At 42.7% G+C, this 21480-nt stretch overlaps 1 protein-coding gene across 9 annotated transcripts; it reads left to right on the top strand.

The window, feature by feature from the left end:
• The first annotated feature begins 1150 nt into the window (after positions 1 to 1150).
• Positions 1151 to 20157, top strand: PAPOLG (poly(A) polymerase gamma). Of its 9 annotated transcripts, none has more exons than XM_059467928.1 (23): positions 1151 to 1193; positions 3814 to 3972; positions 4060 to 4126; positions 4750 to 4831; positions 4914 to 5023; positions 5597 to 5650; positions 6730 to 6841; positions 7711 to 7800; positions 8351 to 8489; positions 8620 to 8692; positions 8772 to 8892; positions 9198 to 9282; positions 9571 to 9624; positions 11162 to 11281; positions 11541 to 11650; positions 13462 to 13583; positions 13671 to 13840; positions 14749 to 14837; positions 14915 to 15153; positions 16021 to 16092; positions 16685 to 16738; positions 17512 to 17606; positions 19905 to 20157. In XM_059467928.1, the coding sequence occupies exons 1-23, from the start codon at positions 1177 to 1179 to the stop codon at positions 19963 to 19965; spliced, it is 2295 nt and encodes a 764-aa protein (XP_059323911.1). In that variant the 5' UTR covers positions 1151 to 1176; the 3' UTR covers positions 19966 to 20157. The 9 variants fall into 9 exon arrangements, 8 of the variants coding, with proteins under 8 accessions (XP_059323911.1, XP_059323916.1, XP_059323910.1 ...); XR_009418044.1 differs by lacking the exon at positions 1151 to 1193 and adding an exon at positions 1352 to 1445 and having other exon boundaries at positions 17512 to 18188; XM_059467933.1 differs by lacking the exon at positions 1151 to 1193 and adding an exon at positions 1352 to 1445 and having other exon boundaries at positions 14915 to 14985.
• The last annotated feature ends 1323 nt before the right edge of the window (positions 20158 to 21480 follow it).

Here is a 21480-nt window from a genome sequence, read left to right as displayed (position 1 = left end):
TTTACTTCAAAAAAGATGTTAAAAACAACTCAGAAAAGTACAGAAATCATGTGCTAATCTCAGAAAATGCTGTGACATGACAAGACATCGGGGCAGCAAGAAGCAAAAGTTTTTCCAAAGATCTATTCAACTTTACAAAAACATTATGCTTTTGATTTTTTAACTTTTTGCGGACTTGAATGTGAGCAGGGAATTGTAATCTAAATGCCATATTCTCAGGGTAGTTTGGCTGATTTAATGCTCAGTTTGTAACACACGGTGTTGGCCCAAAATTGTGATAATTGTGTGAATGGGACTTCAAGGAAAGATGGAGCAAGGCTATTTACAAGAGCATGTAGTGACAGAAGGGGGAATGGGTTCTGACCGAAAGAGGGTAGGTTTTTATTAAATATTAGGGGGAAAACATCTTCCCTGTGATGGCGGCATGGCTGCCCCTGGAAGCGCCCAAGGCCAGGATGGACACTGGGGCTTGGAGCACCCTGGGATAATGGGATGTGTCCCTGGAGTTGAAAATGGACGGTCTTCAAGGTGCTTTCCAACCTAAACCACTCCGCGTTTCTGTGATAATTATGTATGGCAATGACATTGTGGTGGGTACTATTCACTGACATTTGCAATAAATCCCACCCATACCAGCTGCAGTCAAGGGATGCTGCACTTGCACTTACTGGATGAGAATAAACTCAAACAACAGCAGCTCCTGAGGGGTTTTTTCACCCGTCCTCTCCGGAAGGGGATGTCAGGAAGCTGTCAGGAGCCTAATTCGGGAGCGATTCCCGTTCTTTTTTATCCCTTCTTTCTGGAAGGGGATGTCAGGAGCGGGAGCATCCGGTGGGAGTGAGGGTGCGATGCGGAGCTGCCTCATGCCGGGGACTAGCCCGGCTCGGCGGGTCTGTCAGCGCCTCGGGGAAGGAATATCCCCCTCGGGGAAGGAATATCCTCCTCGGGGAAGGAATATCGCCCACGGGGAAGGAGCACCGTCCCCCAGAAGTGCTGAGGGACCCCGGCTGCAGCCCGAGGGGACAGCGGGGGCGCCGTGAGGGGACACACCGCACAGCAACCGCCAGGGGGCGCCGTGCGGGCAGGCGGGCGGGCGGCGCGGGGGCCGCCGGGAAGGGGGCGGCGGTGCAGAAGGGCGGGAAGCGCGGGCGGCGGCGCGGGCTGTGCGCGCGCGCCATGAAGGAGACGCGCGGGTGAGGCGGCGGCGCCTTCCCGCCCTGCCCTGAGGGGACAGCGCCGGGCCGGGGGGGGACACCCGCCGGAGCCGCCCCGCGAGGGGCCCCGGCGGGCCGCGGGCGGCCGGAGCTGCCCTCGCCCACGAGGGGAGGAATTCCCGGTTGAAATAAATGGTGGAGTGCGGGTGGCGGGGCTGCCTCGCCCGGGTCTCACCGCGTGTGGCGGCGACGCCGTCGCCAAGCAACGGCAATGGCCGGCGAGGAACGGCGGTAACGGGGCTGCGCCTTGCTCTGGGGCTGCGCGTCCTGCGGAGCCCTGCGCAGGAGAGCCGAGCAGTGGCTGCCCGAGCCTCGGGGACGGGCACGGGGAGCGCTGAGCCGGCACAGCCGCCCGCGGGCGCCGCGCAGCATGAGCTGGTGCGGCAGCGGTGAAGGGTGGAGTTGGGCTCCCTTCGATGAAGGTCCCAGGTGGTGGGGATTTTCCTCCTTCCTTGTTTTCCCTGGGTGCTGCTGTTGGTTTGGTGGCTCGGGAGCCGGGCTGTGCTCGCTGTGCCCCGCAGCGATGGCTGAAGGCCTGTGCCGCCTTACCCCCGACCCTCGGTGTGTGGGGAGACACGCCCTGCGGCTTGGGGAGCTATAAATGAGGGGCAAAACCCGGAATAAATCCGTTTAGGACGGCTTTTTGTGTAAAAGTGTGGTTTACCAGAGCAGATACACACTGGAGGTTTTTGCTGTGGTGCACAGGTTGTAGCAAGGTTTGGCAAAATATTAAAGTGCAGCAGGGTTCTGGTTTAAAGAGAAGGCTGGTGGGTGAATGGGTGGTGTGCCATGTGTGTTAGGATCCATAAGATCCCTAATTCTGTGTTTATATGCTTGAGAGAGCAAAGTAGGACTTCGTTTATTTCTTATTCCAAAAGGGGCAACAAATTCTTCAGTTTCACTCAGTGAAGCTTACCAGGTGCTGCTTCCCTCACCTCTTAAGTTGTGAGGTCAAGCTATCAGTGATATGTGTAAGCAACTGAAAAATATCTATTGTTGACTGGAGGAATTTTATATGAATAATATTTAATTTAAAAATAAACATATTTGATGCTAATAGTATTAGGTTTATCTAATTGATACTGTGCTTTACGTCAGTCTCCAGTTATATCATCTGTAGGCAGAATGAGGCAATGAAAGGCAGGTGGTGCCTTTTTGTACCTTGGAAACATCTTAAATGCTGGTGTAGTTTAAATCCTGTCCTCGTTCTGTGCAAGCTGTACAATGCAAGCAATGCATAAAACGTGGAAGCAGTTGCTGCTGTAGGTGTTTTAATTTAGTTGTAATGCACAGCAATTAAGTACAGGCTTTCCTCCTGTATTTGTTATGAAAATAATATCATGGGAAGGAAAATATTCATTATGAATATTTTTATTTATGAAGTGGAAATTGTCAATGTCTATAAACAAGGTAAATTAGGTCAAGGCCTGGTTAGGCTTGTAAATAAACAGCTTTTCTGACTGGGGACACCTGTTGATAGCACTACAGCCCTAATGCCTGCCTCCCCAGCTTTTTTGGAAAGCAGAGAAAAGAAAGTTTGAAAAACTGGCTTGGAGAGAGGAAAAGGGGGAAAAAACCCCTATGTGACTAGAAGCTCTGTGTGTCATTGCATAAGGATACTTAAAGAGAGGGAAATCTCTTTAAGAGAGGGAGTAAAGGCAACAATTAGAAACAAGGAGCTGTGAAATAACCTGTCTTTTTAAAAATCAAGCGGTGAAGCTTGTCTTTGAATATTTCCTAATCTTGTTCCAGCCAGAATGGGGTCAGGTACCTTAAATAGGTATAAATATGTTTTGCCTAACTCAGCTGATCTTTGAAGCTGTACATGTGTGAAGGAGGGAAATATCCTGCGTAAATAATGGCACAATTAATCCCTTGAGCCTCAGGACCCTGATGAGCATGATGAGACTTTTTGGGGTGTCTCTCCTTTTGGTGCTGGTGTTTCTGTAGAGGTGCATTAAGCACCATTTTTACCTCCAGTCCCGCTCCTTTCCTTTTGCATTACCAGCTGAAATCTTTCCTGGTTTCAGCTGGTAATGCAAAATAAGGTGTTCTTTCTCCATTTCCCCCTTTCTAAAGCAAGGGGTTTATATAGTAATACACCCAATTTATTGCATCAACTCTGTTTAACAGATCTATATGCTTTACAATCAACTATAATGCCCTTCCTGAATCAGCAGAAACCTAACAAGAACGTTTAATTAAAAGATGTTGAATTGTTTTGTTTGGTGCTAGCAGGAAACCATTTGGAATATTCTTAAATTAAAACTGACATGTCCAAAACTTGTAGGGTTGTCCTTGGTGGGTTTCAAACCTTTTCATTTCCCAGTGATCAGTTCTGATGGGCTGGAGCAATGCAAATAAATTGTGTTAAGATGGCAGCATCTTGGATGGTTTCTTACATCCATAAGTGCTTTTTCTAAAATAGTTGTGACTTCTAAGTGAAGTCAAGTGTTCTAAAAATGATAAGCAAGATTTTTTCCTCCTTTCTCTCAAAATGGGGTGAAAAGGCAGAAATGGATTTGTGACGTGTAAGCTAAGGGGTGTTTTCCTATAAGATTTTCTTGTTTTATGTACTCATTCCTGTGTTTTCTCTCAGTACTTCCAGGCAGCAGAACCAGCCTCAAGGGCACTATGGACTTACCTCTCCAATTAGCTTGGCTCCTCCCAGTGACAAAGACCACATCCATACTCAGAAGCTGATTGAAGCAATGAAGCCATTTGGGGTGTTTGAGGATCAGGAAGAACTCTATCACAGGTATAACAAGGCTAAAATTTGTTAACCTCTTGGGGTTTTTTTAAATTTTATTTTTTTAAGCAAACTTAGCATGAGTTTTCTTTACAGGACAACTGTTCTTGGAAAACTGAATAACTTTGTCAGAGAATGGATTTCAGAGCTTGCTGAAAGCAAGGTAAGAATTTTTTTTGTTTTTGTCAAAACAGCTGAAGCCTTTTGATTTAAAGGCTAGGCTGCTGGGGTCTGTGCTGAAGTTCAGCTTTTAACTTCTTAATATCAAGTAGAGCTGTACTAACTGCCACTGAGATAAGTTGTAAAAGATATTTCAAGATCAAGAGCTCACAGTCTTTGGGGAACTGAATAAATTCCTGCACTGGCTCAATCAGGTGACTCGTAGCTGTTAACAAAGTAAAACAAGGCGATGTGGATGGGAAAGATGCTGAAATTGGCACTAATCTTGGCCCAGACAGCCTACAGCACTCAGTCTAGCTTGAAATGATGATTCTAGACATGACCTTTGAATGGCTCCTAGGTTGTGTTAATTTATGTGTCTCTGCTGCAGGGAGGTCTAATAATAGGTCTTAATTTGTATAAATTTATAGAAGTACTGCTACATCACCTGTAATCTTTTTTTGGAGTTGCAAGCTCAACTTATTTCAGAAAAACAGAATCAAAACCTAGTAAACTAAAACGTAAGGGAGTGAGAAGACATTGCTTATGCAGGCTGTTAGAGTTTTTCTAAATAACTTACATGCTCAGAGGATAATGTGCATCTTAAACTTTCTCTTCTACCCACAGAACCTTCCCCCTTCAATAACAGAACAAGTTGGTGGCAAAATATTTACATTTGGCTCCTACAGACTTGGAGTACACACCAAAGGTAGTACTTTCAGAGCTGGTCATAGCTCTGGTGTTGGAGGGTGACTTCCAGCAGTAACAGGAGCAATGGGATCTCCCTGCAGGTTCAGACATCGATGCCCTCTGTGTTGCTCCGAGTCACGTGGAAAGATCAGATTTTTTTCAGTCATTCTTTGAAAAGCTGAAGAATCAAGAGGAAGTAAAAAACTTGAGAGTGAGTAAACTCTCTGCTTGATAGATTGTGTAAATTTTGCAGTAAAAATATTCATGTTAAAGACTTGCATTGGTAGTGAACATCTTAGAAGCCAAAATTAGATCAATTTTGAGTACCCTCCAATGTACTGGTTTGTGCAGCATGAAAATGTTGCTGTCCAGCTCTTAGCTCCTTTCCCCAGTGAGCACATCACAAAAGAGTTTTTGTGGTGCCTCTCCCCTCCCTGTGTTTTGGGAATGAGTCAAAAAGCAAGGCTGTCCCTGGAAGCTGTGTTTTCACCTTGGGTGTAGGAAGGGCTTGCAGCCACTGATACTGATGGCTTGTTGTGCACTGTTTGTTACAGCACACAATCAGCCTCTCAATCTCTTGCCTAAATAAAATCTTTTATTAAAATGTAGTGTTGGTACCCTAACAGTGCTGTCCCACCTGAGAGTTATTAGCATTTTTTGTGTTTGGAAGGAACTTAGTCTTTGTACTGAGTAGTTCAGTGTAAATCCTGTGTTTTATCACAATGTAGGAAAAACTTTAAAGTAGCAAAAGGATATCTTATTAGAGATATCCTCTCCTTCACAGGCCATTGAGGATGCATATGTACCTGTTATCAAATTTGAGTTTGATGGCATTGAGGTAAGAATTTTAATTTTTATTTGGGCTTTTTTCACCTTTAAGTGAGATTTGTTTTTCCTGCTTTAGAAGGGGATAACTTTTTCAGGATTTTATGATCCTGCTGTTGTATAAGTTTATCAGTACATTGCAGCACATTTAGGGAGCTGTAATTAAACAACCAGACCACAACCTATCCCAGAAGAAGCAAAATGGGATCTTCTAGGAAAATAATCCCCTGGCAAGCGTGGGAACATGAGTGCCATCTCTTTTTACACCCGTGCTGCAGGCCAGGGTAGCGTGCTTGGGTGGCATTTATCTCCCAAGGATGTGCAGAGTGGGAGGAGAGGCAGTGTCCTTGCTGACTCCCTGGGCTCTGACAAGAGCTCCCTTTCTGCAGGGGGTGTTTCTGTTGTGCTTCCCTGCACAAATCTCCTGGTGTTCTGCTGAAAATCAAAAATAAAGTCCCTGTGAGACAAACAACATGGGAAATGAAAAGTGAAACTACTCACTGGACTCCTGCCTCTGTTTGTCAGCTGCAGGAATCCTTCTGTCTGGAATACATTTCCTGTGGAGAATAAATACCCACTTGCTGTAACACCTAAGCAAGTTACTGCTTGGTAATTACTATCATGAAGACACTCAAGGACCTCTTTGTGGCCTTTGTCTGCTACAGACATTCACGGAATCATTTGCTTGCCCCAGGTTATACTAAAAACCAGATGCTTAAGGCCTTACAGCATAAAGGAAATGCTTTCTCATTTGTTGAAGTATAGTTGAGGTGGTTTTAATTTGTCTAAATTTTATGGGTAATTAAAAATTTCCTTTTAGTAGGAGTTCTAAGTTTAGAGTAATCTTTCCAAAAAAAAAAAACCAAACAAAAAACCTCTTCCTTTCCTGAGCTTAAAAAAAAGAGGTGGTTTTGTAAACAAATAGGGAACTTGGAGAGGTTTTCTTGTTTTCTGGCAAACAAATGTTTATCTGTGGTCCCCTAATTGTAAATACAAACGTTAACCACGTGAATGACCAAGTGTCCCTCCCTGGTGTCCTGTTTGCAAGCAGTGCTGCATTCTAAGTCATGTTTGACCCTTTTTCTCTTGAAGATTGACCTCGTGTTTGCAAAGCTCTCTCTGCCCACGGTGTCTGATGATCTCGATCTCAGGGATGACTCGTGCCTCAAGAGCCTGGATATAAGATGCATCCGGAGCCTGAATGGTGAGCACGTTCTGCACACCCTTGTAGGGACATTTAAATTGGCACACAATGCACATTGCACAACCCACATTCTGTACAGGATGCAGAAACTGATCTCCAGTGTACTTGAGTTCTGAGGAGGTGACCAGTGAGCCTAAATTTAGGTATTTCAAGGAGTTGTGTGTTTACATAGACTTGTGTCTCATGTTTGTTTGATTGGTTTGTGAGCAGGTGCTCCAGCTTGCCCCAGAAATTCAGATGACTAAGTAGGGCACTTGATAAAAATGTATGAAGGATAAACAATGTTGTTCATAAAAAAAAAAAGTAATTAAAACACCTGAAGTCTGACTTGCTCAATGTTTAGCTCCAATTGGTTTAATGGTTGTTGGCTGTCAAAAGAAACTTAGCTTCTGGAATCACAGAATATTTAGGATTGGAAGGGCCCTCTGGAGATCATCCAGTCCAACCCCCCAGCTCCGGCACGGTCACCTGGAGCAGCTGACCCAGGAGTGTGCCCAGGTGAGTTTTGAATCCCTCCAGACAGGGACAGTTCACAGCCTCCCATGGCAACCCATTCCAGTGCTCTGCCACCCTGTGATGTAAAGTTCTTCTTTATGCTGAGGTGGAGCTTCCTGGGTTGTAGTTTATGACCAAAACATCCTGTGGGGAGGCTTTATTTAAAATTTTTTAGTTGTAGTCTAAACAAAGCTGCTGAGGGCACCGGTTACCTAAAGTGATGCTGAAGGTTGTGTGCAGTCGATAATTTAATACAAAGCAAGTACTCCAGACCTGTTCTCCTAGACTTGAACCACGAGCTGTTGATCCAGTGTAGGAGCTCCTGAGCTGTGCCTGTTGCTGGGAACTCGTGTGCTTCCCCTTTTGTCCCGCAGGCAGCAGGGTCACAGATGAAATTCTGCGCCTGGTGCCCAACCTGGAGAACTTCCGCCTCACGCTCCGTGCAGTTAAACTGTGGGCAAAACGTGAGTGCCAGAGTGCTTGGTGACCTTTAAACCCTTCAGAGGCACCTCATGCTCACTGTTGGATGTACCTCAGCTTTGGATTGCTGTGTAAATGACAGCAGTTGTATTAAAAGCCTTTCAGTTTAGGTTCATGGTCTGTCCATGTGGTTTTTTACTGGAGATGGAGTTCAGCGAAGAGGGGAGTGCTTATGAGACACTGCTGCATTGCTTATCAGGAACCTGACTACAAATGATAAAAATTCCCAATTAAGTGTAGAAGGAATAAGAATGTCCCACTTACCCACGTGGCTAGAGCAAGTACTAGAAGAATGGCAGAACCTTAAGGGGAATTGAAGTGTAGCAGCACAAGCAAGTTCCACAGTAGCAATATTTTGGGACATGGTGTTGTGCTGATTCTTTTTCTCATCACTGTAAGGACCAGCAATTTGGCCTTGCTGCACTGCAAAGATAAATGACATGGAGGCTGAAATGTATTAAGTATTCTATAGATTGTGCAGCTGGTGCTGCAAGTTTGAAAGACCTCAGACTAACTGTGTGGTGTCCCTTCCAGGACGTGGTGTTTACTCCAACATCATGGGATTTCTTGGTGGAGTCTCCTGGGCCATGCTGGTAGCAAGAATATGTCAACTCTACCCAAATGCTTTGGCCTCTACTCTCGTTAACAAGTTCTTCTTGATTTTTTCAAAATGGTAAAAGCTGATTATTTTAATTTGCATAAAGAAGTAACGCTTGTAATTATTTATATCAAGATGTGCATTGACAGCATCCCATGCAGAGCAGAGCTTAAAATGGACACTTCACTATTTTTTTCTTCTACAGGGATTGGCCAAAGCCAGTATTGCTGAAACGACTGGAAGAGAGCTTTCTTAATTTACCAGTCTGGGACCCCAGGGTAGGTACCATTGCAATCAGAGGCATTAAAGTTTGTTTTGCCCTGGCTGGTGCTGAGCAGAGCTGTTGTAACCTCGCAGGTGAACCCATCAGACCGGTACCACGTGATGCCCATCATCACCCCAGCCTACCCACAGCAGAACTCCACCTACAACGTGTCTGTGTCAACACGGGCAGTCATGGTGGAGGAGTTCCAGCGTGGTAAAGTACAATCTGTGCTTGTCACAGTCTCATCCTGGCTCTGTGAAACCATGCCATCTGAACTGGTTTTGTTCAGTGAGGTGCTCTAGGTTTAAGATTTCTCTGGGAAATATGCCCATTGCAGGCAATATGTTTTCCAGTAAGCTGTTGTGGGATCTGCATTTTGTCAGGGGAATTCCTACTTTTTTTTTTTTTTTCTGTTACTGTTACAATCTTCTAAACTTTTTAAAAAGTCATAAGATTTTAAAAGAGATTTTTAAAGAGATTTAAAAAAATAGTGATGAGATTTTCAACCCTATTTGTAGGTCTTGAAGTTACAGATGAGATTCTCAAAGGAAAATCAGACTGGTCAAAGCTCTTTGAACCGCTGAACTTCTTTCAGAAGTACAAGTATGTATGAAATCTGTTGTCTGAGCTTGAAGTTATTTGCTTAGTGGTTAGCATGATGAGTTTTAACTTGGGGTCTAAATAGAAAATTGGATTGATGTTTTTCAGTTCAGGGCTTTTTAAAGAAACTGGAAGTAATCATATAAGTTTTGGTATGTATAAGCATAGGGAAGATGGGAAAAGCTGTCTTATGCCACTCACAGCATTTTTCCTACCAAGAAGAAAAATCTGATGTTTAGAATGTAGAATAAAATCTTGAGCTAGTGTACTCATTTGCCTTTCTTCTTCTAGACATTACATTGTGCTGACTGCCAGTGCCTTTACAGAAGAGCATCACCTGAACTGGTAAGTGCTGCTTTAAATGTGGCTCCAGTGCAAAACTGAAACTCAATTCCATGTTGCACCATATTTTTGTTAATTGTATTAACAAATAAAGTCAGTAACTATGCAGCTAGGCATGGAGTGCACCCCTTTCCCTCCCTGCTTTGAAGACCACTGTTCTAGAGCCTTACACTTGTTTTCATAAAGAGTTTTACTGTAATATTTAAGGACTAGATTGCACTGGTGTGTAGTCAGCCTGTTCCAGACCTGCTTTTCTTCAAAGAAAGGAGATTTGCTAATAATTACTTGTTTAACCCATGTGAATGTGCCGAGTCACTGTGAATTTTGAAATAAGGGGAAATGGTGAGGAATTAAGGCACTGTAATGTGTGTTTATTCATTTTCCAGTGGATTTCTTTGTTAAGAAGTTAGTTCTTTGCTTGCTTTGCTCAAGTAAGGAAGCAAAACACCTGTCTGTGGCAGACATCCATTCTGGGGTCACTTACTTTTATTTCAAAGTTTGCTTTGTGCCTTAAGTCAAATAATTCTTGTGCCATCTCTAAAAGATAGCTTAATGTTTAAATATAGTTTTAATAAGTAATACCTTTTATCTGAACTTTCTAAAATATTCACCTAAAAGTCTTATCAGCTGCAGCTTGGTATCAGTCACAGTTGTATACTACAAGGTGTATGGGCAGAGGGCCAAATAACTTTTAATGTGAAATATTCTTGAGGGAGCAAAGCTTATTGTACCTCACAATAAAGACAAGGGAAATTCTGCCTGTGGTAAGAGCTGAGGGTTTGCTTTTGTCAGTGACAGAAATAGAGGCAAATTTTCCAGTTTTGCAGTGTGGGAAAATGATAAGCAGAAGATAAATTTGCTTCAGTCTATTATAAGGAAAAGTTTAGTTCACCAATTCTTGAGTGGATTTGGAAATAGATAATATGTCTGTTATTCATCAACATAAGATGTTTTTGAAGAACATACAGATTTGTGACTGCTTTTAGAGTTAACAGAGTTTTAGGCAGAAGGCTGAAATGCCAGTACTTTATTGAAATTAAAGCCCTTGTGGTCATGATTCATCTCTTAGGGAAGTTTCTGAGGGGAGTGTTGACTAGATGATTTGTTTTTTAAAATAACTATTTTTACATTTTCACTGATTTTCTGCAAGAAGAATTGCATCTTTACTAGGGTGTAACTGAACAGCTGTGCTTGAGCCTTTCCAAAACCACTGTTCTCCTTGAAAAAAAGGAGTTTTGCTGCACCCCAGAGGTGCTGGGATCTGCTCCTTGTTATTTTCATCATAGGTTACAGGTGGGAGTGTTGTATCTGAACTGTGCAGAGTACATGTAAAACTTACTCGTCTCTGTCTTTAGAAACAAAAGCACAAATGTCACTGGGAACGTCTCAAATTACAGTGTGTGTATGTGATCTCAAGATCTAGTGTCTGCTGTATGAAACTTGGTCCTTGTTGATTGGTTAACACTGTGTTACAAAAAGGCATCTAACTGATGAGCTGGATACAGTTAAAAATTAATAAAATACCTCTTGTTTTTATTAGGATTGGCCTGGTGGAGTCTAAAATCCGTGTGCTGGTTGGAAACTTGGAAAGGAATGAATTTATAACTATTGCACACGTGCAGCCACAGTCTTTCCCTGGCAATGAAGTTCTCTATAAACAGTGAGTTTTTTTGCTTTTCTGAAGTACACATTGGCCAAATTGTATCTTCATTTTCCTCAGTTCATTGATGATAGAGGCTCAGTGTGTCTCTGGCAGGGCCCTGAACACATAAAATCTTTTTAAAGAAGGGAGCACTTCAGGGAGAAGTGCTCTGAGACATTAAGTCTGGGTTGGCTGTAAAATGAACAAATAAAATGTACCAGAGTCCAAGTGGCTGCTATCAGTGCCCAACTCAGGTTTTGAATCTGTCTCTTTTTAGGAGTGGATTTGTATCAATGTGGTTTCTTGGGCTTGTGTTTAAGAAAGCAGAAAGTGCAGTAAAGACTAACGTTGATCTAACACATGGGATACAGTCATTCACAGACACAGGTAAGGCTCTCTTTTTGCTCTAGACTTGTAGAGTGTCATTCTTTTTGTTCCAGTGGAAGTTGCTTCACCAAGTACTTCCTTTTGTTATTAGATAGCAACATATAAAAGATTAGCTTCAAAAACACATTGTGTTGACATTTGTCACAGTAAGGCCATCCTAAAACAAAAGTGTGTTACAGTCATGCACTGTGTACCATAAGTGAAATAAGTCCTCACAAAAGTGCGTTTCTTGTAGGGGACAGTCAGCTGTGAAGCCCAGGGATGCCCATTTGCTGGGGTAGCTATACTTGTCAAACAGTAGTCCCACTTTGGAAGTGGGAAGTGACTGTGTCAAGCTCTGAAAAGAGTTGTTGATGCCTATTGATGGTATTTTTCCAAGACAGTTTGTGTATAATGTGATCCCAGAACTGTGGAAGTCATTGGGTTGTCACATAGTAATTACATGCATGTAAATTTTCGTGTCCAAAGTCTGATACTACTTTTGATAGATGTAGAAATAAATTAATATTGCAGGTGTTGTTAGATAATGCTAGAATAATAAGGAAATTAGGCTATTCTTCGGAGTGATGAATGTGTTTGGACGAAGAGTTCTAAACAGTGAAACCCTGTAAATGTTTGTTGGAGTTTATCCATAGCACCAGCAGGACTTCTGTGTTGTTTTGCTCAGATGACATGAGTAAAAGCAGTAAAACCCAACCTCCTTCATAGCTCGTGCTTGGGATATGAGAAAAGCACAGAAAAATGCATCAGAACTCTCATCTGAGTTACAAGCCAGGCAGGGTGATTTCCTCAGACATGCACTGCTATCTGTACTTGCACATCCAGTTACATCCAGTGGCACTACATTTCAGTGGCAAATGTGAAGTATGTTAATGAGATTTATGTGCTGCTGTGAGGCCAGAACTAATGGTAAATCCTCTGTGCACAAACATTGTTAGTGTGGCTGTGTGCTCTCACAGCCTGTGGTATGTGCTGGGTGTGGGGTGTGAATCCAGAGAGAATTGAACAGAAAAGCTGTTCCTTGAGAGGTGGCAAACCCTTTGGAATGTGTGGGGAGGACCAGTAGTTCTCTGCTAGAGAGTTGTTACTGTGTGCCTTGACTTTGAGAGAATAATTTCAGAGGGCAAAGATTAATTTCAAGTTGAGGAGCTCAAGAATAGAAGGCTCAGTTTGGAGGGCTTTTGTTCAGTGAACTTTATTTCCCTTTTACATACGAACTATTGAATTTCATTTGAAGGAACTGTCCATACTGGTGTGTGGGCTCATCTCTGTGCTTTTACTTCACTTCTGGTCTCCTGTGGAAAGCCTTTGGGTTGCATATCCTTGCTTTGATTCCCACTCTGTGTGTCAGTAAGCTGACTTTCCAGTTATGCTCCAGTGATAGGCCAGTTAGATAAGCTTATCTAAATGTGACTTAACTCTGTAATAACTGTTGTGCTGCTATAGCCTTTGCCAGTGGCATAAAAGGCTGTTTGCAGGCAGTGGAGAAAAACCTGTTTAAATTGTAGTGAGTTTGTTAAGTCAGATGTCCCTAAAACCCAGTCTGGCTTCTTTGGACAGATAGAATTTATAAATGCAAATTTTAACTCAAACAGCTGTTGTGGCTGGGCTGTAGTGAGTGTGAAATGGGCATCACAGGTCACAGTCACCTTTTTGTGATGATGGGAGTGCTTGGGGCAGTGTTTTGTGTTAAATTAATATGGGAACTCTTCATTTGGGCTGGGCAGACATGTTTCTAAAGAAACCAAATATAACTGACCAGCACTAATGCAAACATCCCCACTAAGCTCCAATGCTGTTTTTGATGTCAGTTTACAGGCAGGCCAGTGCCCTCAACATCCTAAAGGAAGGTATGAAGATTGAGGCAACTTATGTGAAGAGAAAGCAACTCCATTATTTTTTGCCAGCAGGAACCTTACAGAAAAGAAAGAAGGTATAATAAAAATCCAGCGCTTCTGGTAATTTTTAATAAAAGCTTTAATGATTACTTGAAGACTTTATTTTTTAACTGTCGTTTCAGCAAAGGGTGTCAGATATTAGTCAAAATAATAGTGGACTTCAGTGCAAAAGGTCTTCTTTAGGTGAAAGCTGTTCGGATGGTTCCAAAGACAGAGATTCCAGAACACCCTCTAATTCCTCTTCGTTAAATAAGATATCTAAGTTGGACATCTCTACAGCAGAGACAGAAAGGTTAGTGCCATAACCTTGGAACTGTGGAGAAGCTGCTTTTAACTGACTCACTGTAAATGAGTCTAGGATTTCTAGTTTGGATCTGTGTGGATCATAAGCATTTGGAGGGCTCTAAGAGCTTCAGGAACAAAGCTGGAATCTCCTTTGGGCATGTGGTAGGAGACCAGGTTAAAGGAATCCTTGAAAAAAATCTAAATAATATCCATGAACATGTAGGAATGGAGAACTTGACACCAGGGACATTTAGTTTTGAATGTAAATCTTCACAGGTTAGTGGGTAGCTTGAAGCTGGAGTATTTTATGTGCAAGTGAGTGTTCTTTCTAACGAAAAGTACTGCTCATGCCAAACAGATTAAGTTCTAATGACATACTGATTTTGGTGTCAGAAACACCAGAGCTGCTGCTGACTTAGTGGAGTGGTATGAGAGCTCAGGCAGTAAAAGTCTGTCACTCCCTGGGAAGTCTGTTTATCCCTAAGCACAGGAAGGATACGTAATCTTGAGAGTAATTGCCCAATCCTACCAAATGTGTGATACCTGCTCTGTTCAGAAAGTTTGGTACTGTAGGAGTCACATGGAGAAAAAAAAACAAACCACAAAAAATTGTGTGGACATCTGGGTACAACAGAACAGTGGTTCAAAGCAGCACAGTAAGCTGGGTGGACTAATCTGGGAAAATATATCAGCACATAAAGACTCAGTAAAGAAAATGCTTGAGTTTAAATCTGCAGTCTGAAATCCAGCAAAATGATGGTCTGGTGCTACATTGCCTGGGAGGTTGTGTTGTTTAATAGAGCTCTGACAAGGGGCTAAGGAGGTCGGTGTTTGTCTTGCATGCACTTTCTGGAAATGACATATACAGTATCTCACAAACTAGCATTTTATAACTCAAGTGTTTGACTTTTATAGAAATGTTGAATGTCAGAGTTGTAGTGGTGCCAACAGTGTAGCTGAGCCATCCACGTCTAAGGGACTTTGCATTCCTGTGACTGACCCAAGTATGTATTTGAAGTGGTAGGTGGAATGTAGTTTTTAATTTGGTGGCCAAACTCTAAAAGCCAGGTGTCTCCTGCAGAAATGGAGGCTACAGTTGCACTAAGATCACCGGGACCTCCCACTGGTTGCACCATTCCAGGATATGACACGGTTTGTCAACTCAGAAGGTGTTTTGTGCAAGAGCAGCATAAATTAAGTGGGACTCTAATCACGGATCCTAGGAGTGCTTCACCTAAGCAGCATTATTCACCAAGCTCTAAAGTATCTCGTCCACCAACAGCAGGAGAGTGCCCCCAAAAAGCCATAGATGGAGAAAAGGCAAGAAGGGGGGGCTAGTCCAAGGAGGGTTGAAAGCAGTATTGATTACTGATGTAGAACAAGTTAAATAACTGAAAATGAATGCATTTATACATCCCCAAAGGATTTGGGAATCTAAATTTACATTCTAGTTGGACTGGAATGTAATTGTAATGAATATGGTGTGTAACTGTTAACATATTTTCAAGATCTGGCACTTAATGGCTGCTTCTCATCAGGTGCCAAGTTACCTAAATACTGCTGTGTTTACTGCAGTGACCAATTGCTGAATGAACTGTCTCATCTGGAAGCAGTGCTTAATGCAAAAAAAAAAACTATGTCCAAACAAAGAAGATATGAATCTTATGACTGTAAAAGTATGAGCTAATCTGTTTCTGGCAGATGCTTTTTGAGTGCCTGTTGATAGTTGTGCTGCTTTAGAAATCAGCAGCCTCCTCGATATGTCATTACTTCAGAAATGATAGTGTGGAGTTTCTTGTTAGGTCTTGGTTTGTGAACTTCTAGATCAGTACTTAATTTGTTTTATTCCTATGTGTAAATGTCCTTAAGTAGCTGTTCTTGGAGCTTGAGCTCTGATTTGAGGCACAAGCAAAGAACAACCAGAGAAAGAACCCTCAGTTTTGACACTTGTAAAGAATCATCTTGTAGAACTTAATCTAGTGCTGAATATTGCAAGTACAGATTTCAAGGCTTGGTTAGCAGGGCATTTTCAGAGGCTTGAAATTCCTGTGGGGTAATGGTGGACTTGTGTAAATACTCTTTTTAGAATGGCCCCTAATACATTTAATGTGTTGACTGGAAGCTGTACCCAAATAAGAGAATTTTAGCCCAGCAATTATTTTGAGTCTGTGTATTTTGTTCCTCCAGCTAAACGTGTGGGACTCGGATTTCACAGAAAGTGGATACCCTCAAGATGGGAGGAAGAGAGCTACAAAAAATGTAATTTTTAAGTGATTTTATTCAGTGGACTAACTGAAAAGCTCAATAGTTTAGTTATTAGACTGCCTCACATAAATTCTCTGCATACTTCCTGATGGAAACAAAAATACACTTTTTAGTTTAGCTTATTTCAGTCCTCTCTGCCCAAATATTACATTTGTATGACCTAGCTTTTAAATGTTACTGTTAGTTGATTTGGTAGTCTCTAATTCATTTCCATGTTTGAAATAATACTGAATTTTCTTTTCAAAACTATTTGATTCACTGATGTAAATTAAAACTGCTGTAAAGACTAAATCCTTTCCCTCTCAGAGGGAAGATAGAGAGCTTTGCTATTCATGGTGCTTGTTACTGAGGCATAAACTCTTGAGGGCACACCCTCAAATAAAGATGAGATCTTGTTGGTGAGGGCTGAAATACCTGAACCACTGTCTGTGTGGTTTTAGGGCTTCAGGATACCTAAACCCACGCCCCATGGGGTGGAGGTTGATAATGCATGTGTGATTTTAAGGTATCCTCACTGCCAGAGCTTGCTGCCTCTCAGTCAGGAACCTGGCAATACTGCCTAACAAATCCCTTCTGGCTTTTTTAGGGTGTCCTTGATGGAAAATCCATGCAGATTCCAGTGATCACATCAAGATCACAGGTATTTATTGTGCATTTGTATTCATAGGTAAAGCAGAGCCAGTTTTCATTACATGTACAAAGATTTAGGTACCATTATACTTGGTGGTTTGAGGATTAGTAGGGTTTTGCCTTTTGTGCTTCCAACAAATTGAATAACTGAGCAATGACCTTCACAAAAGCTGAAGTTTCCAAGTTTTGAACTTGCCAAACCACATTTCCATACCCTCAGACACTTGAGTTTGTGTCCTGGTTTGGTTTTCTTGTACTGTTATCAGTACTTGTATACTGATTTCTGTGATGAGACTTGGAAGCTTTGAAGTCTGTAGGTGACTAACTGCTCTGTGTCATGTAGAATGTTGTGAAATTGAGGGCTGTGAGGCTGGAAGTGGTCCAGACAGTAGAGACTCTGTTTTCTTGATCCATGGATCTGAGAAAAATCTTCCTTTACTGTGCTGTTGAACAACTCCCAGCTAATTTCCTCCCTCCATCAGGGATATACTGGTCTCAGTTCATTCAAGAAGAGAATTGTGCAGAGGGGAAAATGTTCTTCCTCTGGATATGGTGGTAATTAATAAGTGGTGTGCTTAAAAAAAAAGGCTTCTCTAAAAATGGGTTTGAGCCATACAGGTTTAGTACATAAACAGTGTTACACAAAGAATGTTATATTCAGCTAGGAAAGGGTTTATCTGCTGCTACTTCTGATATAATGAATTTAAAATTAATTCAATAATTATTAAAAATTCCTTTTTTCCTTTTTTTTTTTTTCCTGTGGCATCTGTTTGTGTGTTACAGAGGCTTTCCAGTAAAGAACTGCCAGATTCTTCATCTCCTGTTCCAACAAATAGCATTCGTATCATTAAAAGATCCATCAAACTTACCCTTAATGGGTAAGTGGTTGATCTTCAGGTGAAGAGGATAATCACTTGTTACCAGTCCTTATTCTGAATGTGTGTTGTAGTTACTAACAAAGGTACAAGGGTACTGTGGCCCTGCTGTAACTGACCAGCTGAAATCATGGTCTGATTTTTATACTGCTGTTGGATGCTTGCTTCCTTCTGAACTACTCTTGGCATGTGCTTGTAACAGTTACCTTTAGGAGTTTTTAAAAAGTCTAAATTGTCACCAGCTGAAACAGCTACAAAAGCCAACCTGTCCTGTGCCTTGGGTTCAGAATGCATAAATACCACCAGGGTTAATTAGTTGCTGCAACCACATTCTGGTTTTGAGTGTGTCCGAGCGTGCTTGTGTTCCTTTGTGCTTGCCTAATGGATGTGCATGCATTGTTCTTCTCTCCAATCATTTTCCCATTTGGCACACCACGCACTCCTGTGCTCCTCTCACAATGGTGCTCAGCTTCCTTGCAGCTTGCCCCTGCCTTGCACAGCCATGCACTGCACAGGTGCTGCCTCCCATGGAGGCCCCTAAATGAGTTCAGTATTGAAGGAAATGCAGCAGAGGATGCTACCAAGGTATGGAGATTAGACAGACATGTCCCATGCTCTGTTATCTGATCCTTTTCTTTGTCTCGAGACTGCTCCAGCATGAGACTTGAGAGGTTTTTTTGTGTCACTGGGTAGTAAAGCCCAACTCTGAGCACACAGCAAAGATGCACTGAAACATGCAACAGCTGAGGCTGTCCTGCCACTACTGCCCACCTGCAAGCTGCATGCAGAAAGTGGTTTCTGATAAGCTCTGAAAGCTGTTCTAAATGCTTACATGAATACCTGTCCTAGTCTCAAGTCTGGTTCTGTAAACTGATAACACTGCTTACCCAGCTGAGTGCATTAGGGGTTTTGGGGGGTGGGGAGAAATTCTAATTATATGAAACAAGTATTATGCTATTTCTCTATTGTAATTTCTTTATCATTTAATGGTTTCATAAGTGAACTTGTAAGTTGTTTCTCCAGAGTATTTTTGTATGTACTGTAAAAAACTATCTTCAAAGTGAAATTTAAAATCCTTAGTCTCTTTTTCTTTTTTCTTTTTTTTTTTAGTGCAGATGGGATCTGCTTAAAAAATGTAAACAACTAAACCAACTCTAAAGGGATGGGAGGAAGGCAGTGCCAGAAAAAAGCTTTCTACAGAATTTTAATGTCACAGAATCATTTAGGTTGGAAAAACCTTTAGGTTAGAGTCCAGCTGTAAACCTAACACTGCCACATCTACCACTAAACTGCCATGCTAGAGTAAATCTGAGGAGACCAGGAGCACTGCTGTGCTTTCCTGCTTCTGCTAGATCTGGGGTTTGATTTAGTGCCCTCTGCATTTTGCCGTTTGTGCAAACTGCATGACTCACCCGAAGTCCCAATTTGGTATGTGGACAAAGATATCCCTGAATTGTTTTAAAATGAGTTGCTTGTCTTAAAGAGCAAATCTGAGCTCTAAACATCTTAAGTATCCACCTCAGTGAGGAGAGTGAAGGACTGTAAGGAAATAGGAGATGATATCTATCTTGTCATAACTCCTTAGCATTCCCTCTGCTGCCAGTATCCCAAACCCTTGGGGAAGGCATGGCTACATTTATCACAATCTACTTGTTTGTTTGTTTTTCCCTTGTTCTCTGGTTTCCAGCTTGTTTCAAGTGCAATTTATCCCTTAGAAATTGACCTTAGTGGGTTTTAGGCCTTGTTCTTCCTTCTACCCTCCAAAACCCCCAAAACTTAGACTGCAAAGCTTTGATTCAGGTTAAAATTAAGAAACAGTACCCCTATTACTTAAGTAGCTTTTAGCAGAACTACACCTTGGGTTTATCAAATGACTGCCTCCTTTTTGTGACCTGTTCCAAACCAGTGGCACTCAAGCATTGTCACTTCTGTGTACCAGTTACAGTAGGTATACAGCTTCAGCACCTGTGTAAATACAAATCCATCATGAATCTGGAGGAACTAAACCTGAAGTAGGTGATAAGATAAACAGCAAAAGGAGTATGGGAAGTGTATTGTAGTAGACTACAGTCCTGTAATATTCCCATGCTTTTAAATTCTCCCACATGAGTGTTCCAAGACTAAGGGATGATTTTCCCATAGGCTCTATGTCAGCACATGCACTTATGCAGCTATTCTCAAACTAAACTAACCTAGCTATGGGTATACCTTTACACAGATCATTTTATTTTGCTCTTGCTTTGTGGTTAATCTTCTAATTGCTCTTTATAAATTTTATTTTATTTTCTTCCTCACTCTTAGGGTTTTAAGAAGAATGTTCAGGGTTTTGAGAAGAGCATTCAGGAAGAATTTAGGTTACTAGTTTCTCAGACTTGATCCATTGGTGAATTACACGTCTTATCTTAATGTGTCTTGACATATAAGGATGTCAAGTGTGATGTCAAGTGACGTCAGTGTTCTGGAGTTTCCCTGGATGCTGCAGAAGCTCGATGCTGCCCCAGGACTCTGCAGATTAGAATTCAGCTGTTTGTAAATAAAGTTCAAACTTACTCAACTTGGGTGTTCTCCTCTGTTGAAGTGATTGGAAGGGAAGTTACTCCTGTGTGAGGGAAGCTCTTTGCTATCAGACTTCCTCCAAACGTTGTTCTTTTCTCTCTGCTTTCTTAGCTGCTTGCTGGGTGTCTGGCTTGAGCATGGGTCCCTCATCTCAATGTCTTCCGAGAGGAGCAGCTCTGCATTGAAATGGTGTCTGGTCAGTAACTTTGAGCAAGAAGTTGCCTCGCAGGAGTTAACATCTGTGGTTTTACTCGTTAGGTACAAGCAAAGAAGCAGTTAATGTGAACTCACCTACATTTTGGCTGTAGCAATTGATTTTCCTGTAGGAGGTGAGAGAAAGTGTTTACTTTTTGCCTGAAGGAGGAAAAAGCAAAGAGGAAAAAAAAGGTATCTTGAAATTTGTTAAACTTGGTTGTGGGAGAGAGGGGTCTTACTAACCCTGTCTTATGTAACACTGAGTGACATAAGCTGCTGAGCCTGAAAAGACCAGCAAAAACTCCTGGCTGTATTTTAGCAATTACCTCATCACACTTCTTATAAAGAGTGTGATCCTGTGCGTTATTCCAGTAAGTGAAGAGCCGTGCTCGGAGGCTGCAGGCGAAGGGCTCATACCCAGCCCAGCTGCTGCCTTCTCCCTGCCTCCCTGCCCGTCCCGGGGGCTGTGTCCTGTCCCGGCTCACTGGGGAGCCGCGCCCGTGCCGGGGGTGGCTCTGGGGGCTCTGGCTCTCCCCTGCCCGCCCCCGTGTGTCCTTTCTGTGCCCGTCCCACGCCCGGGCTGCGTGTGCTGTGACAGTGCCGCGTGTGGCCGCCGCGGAGCGTCACTGCTGCCCTGGCTGCTGCTGCTGTCACCGCCTGCGGGGACACCACAGCCCCCCGATGTGCCTGCCTTGCCCTGAGTGCCCGGGGGTGGTGCCCACCCTGCACTCCTCGCTGCCTCCGTGGACTGTGCCATAGATGAGGTTTCTCCATCCATCATCTCCCCAGAGCGTGGCCCAAGGGCTCAGGGCTCCAGGCTCTTGGACCTTGGGTGTGATTATGGGAGGATCTTGGCAAAGCAGTAGCCTGGGGACTGATTTTTCTCTTATTCTGGAAAATACAGCCTGTTAAACTCTCAGCTGTCTGACCTTCAAGAAATTGATATGGACTGCTCATCCTTGAGCAGTTCCTCTTTCCTGGGAAGACACTGTCTGAATCTGCTGTCTTCTCCCAACATTGTTTCTCATTCACACCTCATCTCTTTTTCATTTCTTCTGATCTCAGACTCTTCTTGCCTGTTTTCCTTTTCACTCTGATGATTCCGGTTTCCCTCTTGCACCTGAGT

This window comes from Ammospiza nelsoni, chromosome 3 (genome assembly GCF_027579445.1).
Source record: "Ammospiza nelsoni isolate bAmmNel1 chromosome 3, bAmmNel1.pri, whole genome shotgun sequence".
NCBI lineage: Eukaryota > Metazoa > Chordata > Aves > Passeriformes > Passerellidae > Ammospiza > Ammospiza nelsoni.
This window is presented reverse-complemented; position numbering and strand designations above follow the sequence as displayed.